The sequence below is a fragment of the Berghia stephanieae genome, chromosome 15 (genome assembly GCF_034508935.2).
Source record: "Berghia stephanieae isolate SIO BIC M18660-M18661 chromosome 15, UCSD_Bste_1.3, whole genome shotgun sequence".
NCBI lineage: Eukaryota > Metazoa > Mollusca > Gastropoda > Nudibranchia > Aeolidiidae > Berghia > Berghia stephanieae.
This window is the reverse complement of record NC_088374.1, coordinates 13,806,325-13,818,834: the sequence shown is the minus strand read 5'-3', so window position 1 is coordinate 13,818,834 and position 12,510 is coordinate 13,806,325. Positions and strand designations below refer to the sequence as shown.

General features: G+C 39.0%; 1 protein-coding gene across 3 annotated transcripts in view; it reads left to right on the top strand.

Annotated features, from left to right (window-relative positions):
* Nucleotides 1-11,262, top strand: part of LOC144960841 (uncharacterized) — a 122,464-nt gene extending 111,202 nt beyond the window's left edge. For 2 of the 3 annotated variants that reach the window (XM_078894217.1, XM_078894216.1), the window contains exons 3-5: nucleotides 5,768-5,954; nucleotides 7,001-7,181; nucleotides 9,043-10,861. In XM_078894217.1, coding sequence (XP_078750343.1) covers nucleotides 5,768-5,954; nucleotides 7,001-7,181; nucleotides 9,043-10,514 — 1,840 coding nt within the window. In that variant the 3' untranslated portion in view covers nucleotides 10,515-10,861. Of the gene's footprint in view, nucleotides 1-5,767; nucleotides 5,955-7,000; nucleotides 7,182-9,042 lie in introns of all 3 variants that reach the window. The other variant, XM_078894215.1, reaches the window with a different exon arrangement.
* The last annotated feature ends 1,248 nt before the right edge of the window (nucleotides 11,263-12,510 follow it).

Here is a 12,510-nt window from a genome sequence, read left to right as displayed (position 1 = left end):
GAAGGAGGGGTGGGGGGGGGGGGGGGGAGGTGAAAATTATGTGAAGAGAAAGTGTTGTGCCTATCTTTGCTTTTGTGAAAGGGGAAGGGCGGCGAAAGGGGGGAGGGGGGTGTGCTTTTTAAAAAATTTGGTAATATTTGTTTGTTAGTTATTATTGTTTTTTTTTAATTGTTTTTTTTTTATGTGGGCGCGGAGAGGGATGTGAAAGAGAGGGGAGGGGGAGGGGGGGGGTCTGCTCGGTTGAAGAACATGAATTATCATCTCTGACACGGAAGACAGACTGATCTTCATATTTATTTGCTTTTTAACATTAATATTTACTTCTTTTTTTTATTTTTAATGCCTTGTTATTGATTCTTTCTTGAAATTTAAATTGCACGATGCCAGCCGCCAGTCAGTGTTGATGGACGGGGTAGCGATGACATGATGATAATGGTGATGATGATAATAGCGATGACGATTATGATTTGTATTATTTTTTTTACCAAAATGGTTTTCGGTATTGACTTAGTTCTCTTGTAATGAACGATTATAGTACACAGTAGTAGTAGTACGTGTAAATGTTGCTGCTCGAAGCTCGAAGAAATAAATAACAATGTGAAAAAAATTGAGTGTAAGCTTGAATTTAATTACGAAAACAGATAAAATGGACGTTTCGGGTTTCCTCTTTATCAACAAACAGGATGAATGAAACACTACAGATGAATGAGATTATGTGGTAGTGGCGTTGTTAAGATGAATATAAACACATTTGCTGAAATGTTTTGTTTATTCATTTTTACAACGCCACTACCGCATAATCTCATTCATCTGTAGTGTTTCATTCATCCTGTTTGTTGATAAAGGGGAAACCCGAAACGTCCATTTTATATGTTTTCGTATATTAAATTGAAGCTTACATTCAATTTCACTTTGCTATTTATCACAGTAATATTACATACAAAAATGATGGGAAAACAAGATTACAATGGAAAGGCTCCTACTATCATCATCATCATCATCATCATCATCATTGCCTTTTTCACCCTGGGTCAGGGTATAGGCCACAGACAAACAGTTTCCATCCTTCCCTATCCTGAGCCAACTTTTTTATCTCATTCCATGTCTTACCACTTCTCTGTATATCAGCTTCTTTAATTCTTCTCCATGTTCCTCGTGGCCTTCCCCTTGATCTTCTGCCCTGGGGGTTCCAGTCCAATACTTTCTTTGTTATAGTGGAGTCATTCTTTCTAAGCGTGTGTCCACTCCACCTCCATCGTCTTCTTCCTATTTCGTCTCTCACTGGTTTCTGCTGTGTTCTTTTCCATACTTCTTCATTTTTATATTCTATCCATCCATTTTATTCTGAGTAGCTTACACGCATGCACCTGTTTACGACATACTCTGGGGGAAAAAAAAATAGAATTTTAAAAAAAAAAAAAAAAAAAAAAAAAGCGGGTGGTTGGATGGGAGCATCACCCTTGAATCATATACCTATGATGTTCGCATGGGTGTACGATCCGATAGTGATGTCGTTTCTTCTTCTCTTTACTAGCGTATCCTGCTTCTTTGGTTTGTGATTGTATTTTTGACAGGGGATATTTTTTTTCTGTAAATCTTCTGCCTGTTTGTTCTTGGTTATTTATAATTTAGCTTATGATATCTTTAGGTTATGATTTTGATTGACATTTGTACTATTTTTGCTAGATTGCTTGTTTTTTTGTTTCAGCGGTCTCTCATATAACCTCAATTGTGTTGGAAGAGACCTAAAGCAACAAACAAACAAAAAAAAAAAAAAAAAAAAAAACAACAAAAAAACAAACAAATATAACAACACGCGTTAAAAAATTTGTCCAGAAAACTAGTCCTTCAAATATGTTATCTATTTTTCTATCTATATTTCTTTATTTCATTGCCATTGGATGTTTAGAAGTAGAGTATTTATTTCCTCTGAGAGGACATTCAAAAAGTGCCTTAAAGCACACCTGATGAATCCTTTGTCTCAATAATGTTATGAATGGAACTGCGTGTATGTAAATAGTCCATAATATCCTAGTAGTGTAATTGTTATAATATGTAGGATGTATTATATCCCTTCCAGTCAATGTGCGCCTTAGAGCTGCGGCAACGCGGGATTGGCGCTATATAAATATATTATTATTACTATAATAGTAATAGTAATAATAATAATAATAATAATAATAATAATAATAATAATAATAATAACAATATTACTACTACTACTACTACTAATAATAATAATAATAATAATAATAATAATTATTATTATTATTATTATTATTATTATTATTATTATTATTATTATTATTATTATTATTATTATTATTATTATTATTATTATTATTAGTAATATTATTATTATTTTATGTCTCCTATCTCATATATTATTTCGGATATTTTGTGAAAGAAAATACACCTTAAAATAGAGTAATTCTTTGCCAAGCCTGTTCTGTGTGTCCATGTATATACTGTACTGTACTGTCAATGACGCGGTGATGACAGCCAGGGGTTGTCAGGTGGTTCCTGGTCACATCACGGGATTGGAAGGGGGTTTTATGATGTTATCGATCGGTCTCTGGCAGAGCACATACATACACTCTACTGTTTTCTATAATATATCTCCGACTGATTGACACTACCACGTTCGTTAGGGTAGGGTTGCAGTTTTATAGTTCATAAATGTCTAGGTTTGTGTGTGTTGTGTGTGTGTGTGTATGTGTGTGTGAGAGAGAGTGTGTGTGTGTGTGGGGGGGGGGGGGGTGGTAAGGTGTGGGGCTGATTGGAGAAGAGCTGGGTGATTGGAAAGAGGGAGAGGAGTGGGGGTTGGTGGGTGTGTGTGTGTGTGTGTGTGTGTGTGTGTGCGTATGTTTGTGAAAAGAGAGAGACAGACAGACAGACAAAGAGGGTGAGAGAAAGGGTGATAGAGATACAAAGAGAGACAGACTCGCACGCACAGGAGAGAGAGAGAGAGAGAGAGAGAGAGAGAGAGAGAGAGAGAGAAAGGATGATGGAGATGCAAACAGAGACAGACACTCACACACACACACACACACAGAAGAGAGAGAGAGAGAGAGAGAGAGAGAGAGAGAGAGAGAGTGTGTGTGAGAGAGAGAGAGAAAGAAAGGATGATAGAGATGCAAACAGAGACAGACACTCACACACACACAGAAGAGAGAGAGAGAGAGAGAGAGAGAGAGAGAGAGAGAGAGGGAGAGAGAGAGAGAGGCAGAGAAAAAGAGACAGAGGTAGAGAAAGAGAGACAGAGAGAGACAGAGAGAGAGAGAAAGAGAGAGAGAGAGAGAGAGAGAGAGAGAGGGGGGGGGGGGGGGGGGCGTGTTGTATTAGGTGCATTATGCAGTGTTTGCGTATTATCAAAATAGTTTCCGTGTGTATCAAGAACAAAGTGACACACTAAAATAAACACGGTGTCAGCTTTTCACCGGGGAAACCGTTCGTGACATTTCAAAGTCGGCACACACACACACAATATACACACAATACACAGTAGAAGTAGATACATACACTACCTCTATAGATTTAAAAGGAATGCAAGTTGTCACAATCTATATCTGGCTGAGGTCGTTTTTCGTACCATTTCGACACACATAGAAGAACGACTTTCAACTAAAAAACTGACTGGCTGAGGTCGTTTTTCGCACCATTTCGACACACATAGAAGAACGACTTTCAACTAAAAAACTGACTGGCTGAGGTCGTTTTTCGCACCATTTCGACACACATAGAAGAACGACTTTCAACTAAAAAACTGACTGGCTGAGGTCGTTTTTCGCACCATTTCGACACACATAGAAGAACGACTTTCAACTAAAAAACTGACTGGCTGAGGTCGTTTTTCGTACCATTTCGACACACATAGAAGAACGACTTTCAACTAAAAATGAAAGAAGCCAAGGGACAGACAAAACCGTCAACAACAAGCAAAGAAATGATCATTATGATGATGATAACAATGATGATGATGATAATAATAATAATAATAATAATAATAATAATAATAATAATAATAATAATAATAATAATAATGAATGATGATGATGATGATGATGATGATGATGATGATGATGATGATGAGATGATGATGATGATGATGATGATAATAATAATGATGATAATAGTAATAATAATAATAATAATAATAATAATAATAATAATAATAATAATATAATAATAATAATAATAATAATAATAATAATAATAATAATGATGATAATAACAATAATAATAATAATAATAATACATAATATAAAATATAATGAATTAAATGATATATTTATTAAATTTTATTTAATAAATAAATAAATAAATAAAATAACAATGCATACAATTCTATTGTCTATACATTTCATTTGTCGCTATCCACTGGTAGAGATACGTATCAGAATAGCGTTTTGTGTTACATGCATCTTTGGTTACATGTCATTAATGGAGTCCTGAAATCATTGGATCAATTCCACCTTTATATCCATATCCATCCCCCAGATGGTACGGTTACCTTGTCCACAGGGCCTTCCATCGGGTCTACGCCAAGATACAATATCAGATTCTGTGTTTTTGTGTTACATGTCATTAATGGAGTCCTGAAAACATTGATCATTTCCACCCTTTTTATCCATCCTTTTATGGTGTCCCTTATATATACGAGTCTGATATTTCTGGCTATAAATTCAATTTTCAACATCTCAACCCTCCCGACTTAATATAATACCGTTTTGAGGCGAAGGGTCACATATCAGAATTTGTGTTTTTGTGTTACATGTCATTAATGGAGTCCTGAAAACATTGATCATTTCCACCCTTTTTATCCATCCTTTTATGTTATTCCCTTATATTATATGAGTCACATTTACTCACTTTATCTTTCTTTCCATTTTATTGGCTCATTTGGACACCTCTAGTTTTTGGTTTTATCCATCTCCAGATGGTACGGTTACCTTGTCCACAAGGCCTTCCATCGGGTCTACGCCAAGATACAATATCAGATTCTGTGTTTTTGTGTTACATATCATTAATGGAGTCCTGAAAGCATTGGATCAATTCCACCTTTTTATCCATATCCAATCCATCCCCCAGATGGTACGGTTACCTTGTCCACAGGGCCTTCCATCGGGTCTTCGCCAGAATACAATATGTGACCCATCATCTCAAAACGGTATTATGTCGGAACGAACCAGATGCTTAAAAGCCGAATTTAATGTTAAACTGGTCAAAAATATCAATTGTTGGCATTAGCACCCTATAATATGGTATCCATTCTCCTCAATAAAACATACAAACTCAACACAAGTCTGATATTTCTGGCTATAAATTCAATTTTCAACATCTCAACCCTCCCGACTTAATACCGTTTTGAGGCGAAGGGTCGCATATCAGAATTTGTGTTTTTGTGTTACATATCATTAATGGAGTCCTGAATGCATTGATCATTTCCACCCTTTTTATCCATATCCAATCCCAGATGGTACGGTTATCTTGTTCACAGGGCCTTCCATCGGGTCTACGCCAAGATACAGTATCAGAATTTGTGTTTTATGTTACATGCTATTATTAGAATCCTGAAAGCATTGATCAATTCCACCCTTTTTATCCATATCCAATCCCAGATGGTACGGTTATCTTGTTCACAGGGCCTTCCATCGGGTTTTCGCCAGAATACAATATTATCAGAATTTGTGTTTTATGTTACATGTTATTAATGGAGTCCTGAATGCCATGATAATTTCCTTCCACCCTTTCTATCCATCCCCAGATGGTACGGTTACCTGGTCCACAAGGCCTTCCATCGGGTGTACGCCAAGATACAGTATCAGATTACTTACCCAGTGCGGGAGTGTTGTGCCGACCTGCTTATTTACTACGATGACCAGGTCAAAGTGTTGGACTCGGATATGACGTGTGAGGAGAGGAAGGGGGTCTTACCTGCTGACAATAATCAGGTAGGTTGTGGTGGTCGTGGTGGTGGTGGTGGTTGTGGTGGTGGTGGTTGTGGCGGTAGTTGAAGCAGTTGTTGTTGTAGTAGTAGTAGTAGTAGTAGTAGTAGAACAGTAGTGGTAGTGGTGGTAGTAGTAGTAGTAGTAGTAGTAGTAGTAGTAGTAGTAGTAGTAGTGGTGGTAGTGGTAGTAGAAATGTTAGTAGTAATAGAAGCAGTAGTAGAAGTAGTAGTGGCGGTGGTAGTAGTAGTGGTGGTGGTAGTGGTGGTGGTAGTAGTAGTGGTAGTAGTAGTAGTAGTAGTAGTAGTAGTAGTAGTAGTAGTAGTAGTAGTAGTAGTAGTAGTAATAGTAGTAGTAGTTGTAGTAGTAGTAGTAGTAGTAGTAGTAGTAGTAGTAGTAGTAGTAGTAGTAGTAGTAGTAGTAGTAGTAGTGGTGGTGGTGGTAGTGGTAGTAGAAATGTTAGTAGTAATAGAAGTAGAAGTAGTAGTGGTGGTGGTGGTATTAGTAGTAGTAGTAGTAGTAGTAGTAGTAGTAGTAGTGGCAGTGGTGATGGTGGTAGTGGTAGTAGTAGTGTTAGAAGTAATAGTAGCAGTAGTTGTACTATAAGAAGTAGTAATAGTACAAATAGTAGTAGCAGTAGTAGTAGTAGTAGTAGTAGTAGTAGTAGTAGTAGTAGTAGTAGTAGTAGTGGTAGTAGTGGTAGTAGTGGTAGTAGTGGTAGTAGTGGTAGTAGTAGTAGTAGTAGTAGTAGTAGTAGTAGTAGTAGTAGTAGTAGTAGTAGTAGTAGTAGTAGTAGTAGTAGTAGTAGTAGGAGGAGGAGGAGGAGGAGGAGGAAAAATATGTTTGATCTGTGGCTATAGGTAACATCCACATGGGTTGTTAAATTTGATCATAGTTGTATAGTCTATTTATTGTAAATTTGACTGGTGTGTCTGCTGTGTTTTCAGGTTATGTTGTGGCTATAGGTAACATCCACATGGGTTGTTAAATTTGATCATAGTTGTATCGTCTATTTATTGTAAATTTGACTGGTGTGTCTGCTGTGCTTTCAGGTTATCCCACTGCGTGAGGAGAATGACGGCTGTACCATCTGGGATGAGAAAGGAGAGTCCTTCTACGTCTGCCGGGGGGAGAGAATCTTCCGGTCACAACTGTCCAGAACCTGGTTCTTTGCTCTCAGTCGATGTGGCCAATCTGGGCCGCTTAATCTCAACTATGTTTTCAACATAACAGGTAGTTAGTTGTGTTATTAGTTTGTTTGTTGTCTTGTCTGTTGGGGGTGAGGGGGGGGGTAGTTGTATTTTTTTCTTTTACTTTCGGGGAGGGGGGAGGTTGTCTTGTTTTTCTTTTTAAAATAAAAAAAGATATGAATTTTGACTGTACAGTAAGTGGCAGATTTAGAAGAGAGAGAGAGAGAGAGAGAGAGAGAGAGAGAGAGAGAGAGAGAGAGAGGGGGGGGGGGGTGGGGGAATTTGTGTGTGTGTGTGTGAGTTCATTATTGTTTTGTGTTTTTCTTTTCTTTTGTTTTTTTTTGTTTTTTTTTTGGGGGGGGGGGGGTTTGTTGCTTTTTATTTTATTTTATTATTTTATTATATTTTTTTGTTTGTTTTGTAACAGAGCTGTCACCTAACAATAATTGCCTGCATGGGAGATAAAAATTAATATTATTTTTGGGGGGAGGGAGGCGGGGGGGGGGGGGGTGAGAGGGAGGGTATCTGTTGAGCCTTCGTTTCGCTTGGAAAAGGACTGGTGACGTTTTCAGTCAAGACTTTATTCTTACCCATCTTTCCATCCAGTTATGATATTTTTAATCCTATTTTATTTTTATTATCTTGTGGTTATGTGGTCTACTGGTATGACACTTGCTTTCGGATCGGAAGATCCTGGGTTCGAGCCTCGTTCGGCACATAGTTGAGTCCTTGGAAAAGGTTCTTTACTCACATTCTCTCACCGTACTCAGGTGTAAAATGAATACCTGGCTGTTAACAGCATTGTCTGTCCGAAAAAGATTGTAATATCGCCTAGCAGGCATAATGTCTCGTCCTACATATTAAGCATTGCTGTTTGGCCAGGGACCCCTTGTAAAGCACTTTGAGCACGTTTAGAAGATATTGCACTGTATAAAAAAAAGTTCAATTTGCCTTATGGGTAGGCAACTCTACATATGACAGATAGCAAATAAAAGGCTACTTATCTTATTAGGTGGTTTTTGAAAAAAAAGTTATTTATCTACAATGGGGGAAGCGACCGAGTGGTTAAGGCGTGACCTACATGTTCGAAGACTACCCGCCACCGCGTACCAACCTCCACTATGACCTGGAAGGTCCCGGGTGCGAGCCTTGCTTCAGGAACTTTTTTTTTCCTTGGGCAAGATTCTTAACCTCCTCTTCTCTCACTTGGACAACATGGGTGATTCCTGTTGACATCAGACATCTTGTTTGATGAATTATCTATATTCCTTAGTGGAATGCCTAGGCGACGATGTTTTATGATGTCGTGGCAGAAGGGCGTAATTGGACCTTTATTTATTTATTTACTATTAAAATTCTTAGTATTATTTCACTCTGAAAAAGATTAATAAAGTTACAGAAGAATATGAGATGAAAATATAACACAACTCTTGAGATTCACTTTTTCTCTTAACTCTCTCCTTACCAGCTGTTTTTCAGAATTTTCCTTGAACCATCACAAGACCCAATACAAAATTAGATTCTTTCTTATTCACTCAAACAGAAAAGCAACAAGTACATTCTATGCATAATATTGTTCAACTACAAAATAAGCTCTATAACACAAGGTCAAGTTTTTATATATAGTATGGCGAAAACTTTTCTTTATATTCTGTGATATATACAAAAGAAATTAGAATGGTAAAATTGTTGATTATTATCGTAATGAATGTGACGATTTTTTTATGGGTGGTAAGGAGAGGGTTAATCCAGTGTCATTTTATAAGAGGTTGACTGAAAATGGCTCATCATACTTCCCAGTCTTATACCAGTCTGTTGCAGTTTTCACTTTATTTATTTATTACCTATTTATCCCTTATTTATTCCTCCACCATACTACCTTATCCAATCTTTTTTTCTTCCAGGTTACTATGGAGAATGTGAGGAAGATCCACTGTCCCCATCCAAAGGAGTGATGTCATACGTCCGTTACCTCGACAACAGGAGCCAATCCAAATCGGAGAGCAGTGTTTACAAGTACCTCTCCATCTCCTTGGGCATTGTGGCCGGACTGGCCCTCATCCTGGCCGCTGTCTTCTTCGGGCTTTGGTTCCTTGGGCTGCGAAACGCGGCCAAGGGGAAAGGAAGTTCGGTGACGTCATCCCAGGCCACGATGACCCAGGACGATATCTTCTACGTCAATCCGTCGCTGTCGGACCAGGGACATCAGGAGTACAGCCAGAGCGGCTCGGAGAATTACTACGAGGTCATCCCCGAGAGAAGGAGTTATGAAAGCATCAACGCCGGACTGGCCAACGGTGGAACGCATCTGAGGCCGATTCGGGGTCCGTTGCATGGCGGGCCGCTCGGACACCACCCGCTCCACGGTGGAGGACATCACCATCCTCTTCACCCGCACGCCCACCACCCCGGACACCACCTGGGCCATCATCCTCACGGCATCCACCATCCACATCCGCTCAACCTGGCCGCAATCAACCATGCCGGTGGCAGTGGCGGCGGAGGTGTTGGTGGTGGTGGAGGTGTTGGTGGCAGTGGAATGGCCGGACTGCATCACACGGCAGGCCGGCCGACTCAAGTGAAGGATTTGGGCCAGAACGTCCGCGGCGTGACCTACATGTTCGAAGACTACCCGCCACCCCCGTACCAACCCCCTAAACTCGGCATGGGCAAATCACCGTCCGGCATCTCGACTTCCTCTTCCCCTCACAATCCGAACATGATCATCGGGACCAATGTCAGCGGCGGACCTTCGACTGGAAACATCATGTCTCCGACTCCAACGGCCCCGTCCGGCCCCCATCACCAACACACCCTATCTCTCCCTTCAAACCACCAGCGACAACAGCAACGGCCGAATTTCACCACCCACCACGCCTACCACTCTTCGATCGTCCCCACATCAGCCGCCCTTGGTCTATCCGGTGAGAACAAGCCAATCGGCGTGGGCAGCGGGAATGTGACCAGCTCGGGTTTCAACAATGCAACATCCGGAAGTGGGCTGACCAATCTGAACAGCGGTATCAATTCCATTGGACACAACCCCGTGTCGTCTGTCGGAGTAACGAGTTCTCTCAGCGAGGTCGGAGGTTACCGACCTGACACCGTCGCTATCAACTCCACAAGCGGAGGATTGTCAATGTCCAATGGAGGTCAGGGGTTAAACCTCGGCACGTTTGGCATCACCAGTGGAGGAGGAGGAGGAGGCATCAGCAACAACACAATCATCAACAGTAGCAATGGTGGCATTGGCAATAATAATAATAATAATAATAACCCCGCCTCCTCTATCCCCATGTCTCTAAACTCCACCTCCTCGTCATCGCAAGTCCCGCCTCCTGCCCCCAATGGAGGTCAATGTGAGAGTTCAGCATGAAGGTTAGGCCATGGCGTTAGACTCGATGACGTCATGGGGGCCCAATCAGAGACAATTCTCTAATTTGAAAAAGAAAAAGAAAAAAATGCGACATATTTGACTCCGCCTTTTTTTAAAAAACAAAAAAACATGTCATTTAGCCCCGCCTCTTACTCTGTAACAAGTAGTAGTCCCTACTAAGGACTGAACTATTCTATAAAATCAAAGTCTACAAACAATAACAGCCACCACGACTACCACTAAAACACAATGTGAATGTGTTACAACAACAGAGGGGACCAGCAGATTTGTACAGGAATCGATGAAAGTCATTGAAACTAAAACTGACACCTGCTCTCTCTCCCCCCACCCCTTATATTGCAATATGTGACATTTTTTGTTTTTTTGTTTTGGTACTTTTTTTTTTTTAATATGGAAACAAATTCTTTGGGTCCAGTCATTTACTAGAGAGAGTAAAAACTAAACTTCCTTATTATGTAAACAACAAAACAACAATGGTAGTTAATCATGTGGGGTTTTTTTGGTTTTTTAAAATATTATCATTATATCTCTCACGTCCTCATCAGAGCTCACCGTGTAAGTAAAAGTGGCTTTCTAGCACGATGTGGCTTCCCCAGCCACATGTGGCTTGCTTTATGATGTCACACACACGTCGCATCCAACCTCAAAATTGAAAACGTTCCGAATTACCCATGAATTTGTTATAATTATAATAACGTTTATCCTATCAGATCGTCGTCGTCGTCATTGTCCTATACACAGATCATCTGCTTGCAGTACGATATATTATATCAACCCATTCATTTGTGCAATGTATTATATTCTATATTATTGTATGTATTTTGATCTTATCGGTGAATCTGTGGAAATTGATAAAAATAACACAAACACACATAAAACAAAGAGACATTCCTTCTCCTTCCCAATGGAATTCAGTGGTGTAGTCATGTTATAATACATATATATATATATATATATATATATATATATATATATATATATATATATATATATATATATATATATATATATATATATATATATATATATATATATATATATATATATATTTGTGTGTGTGTGTGTGAAGGCTGGTTTTCCAAAACTTGTTGAGTCGGTTTTTCTACTTTTCGAAGTTTTCCAACCGTGAGATAAATTGAAATGTAAATTTTATTTTAAGCATCAAATGGCACAAGAATTTCACCCTAGATTTATTCGTGTGAATTTGAAGTTTAATCATGATACAAACAAAAGAACGAATGAGAAATTTTAGGCGGAAATGATCCTCAATATCTCAAAATGGGGAAAAAAAACGGAGTTAAGAGAGTTTTTGGAAAACCAACTCTTCATACATGTATCAAGTCGGAAGTGAGGAGTTCGGAGAGATTGCAATTATTTTGTGTCCTCGTTCCGATGGACGATTTAGAGTGATGGCAACTCCCCTTGTGCCGTCATCATTTTCCAAGGGGACATAACTCAAAACAGCAGGAAGATGTGTACATATGTTACGTGTTCATTGGAGAGGAGAGTCTGTGATTATTATTGATTGTGAAATATATAAGTTGTGCAAATAGAAAAGTATAAGTTGTGCAAATAGAAATGTATAAGTTGTGCAAGTAGGTCATTTGGAATTTTATCCCCCTTTTTTTTTAAAATTTTTTTTCCTAGTTTTTGCTTCATTTTCTCTATATTTCAATCGGAAAGTACCACCAAGCAATGTATATATATATAGTGTAAAGCAGATAAAGCACTAACTCTTACCCCCCCCCCCCAAGGAAATGGATTCATTCGCAGACATGCCTATTACTACCAAAAATTTGTGGAAATTTTGAATTTTTGGCTCCAACCCCAGAACTACATTTGCCTATTTGACTGTGTGTCTACTTGTATAGTAGCAAGAAGATTGTAGCAAGCTGCCAAAACTGAAGTAAATTTTAAACGTCATTCATCTCCTATTCGGCTTTAAAAGACTGCATATCTACTTGTATAGTAGCAA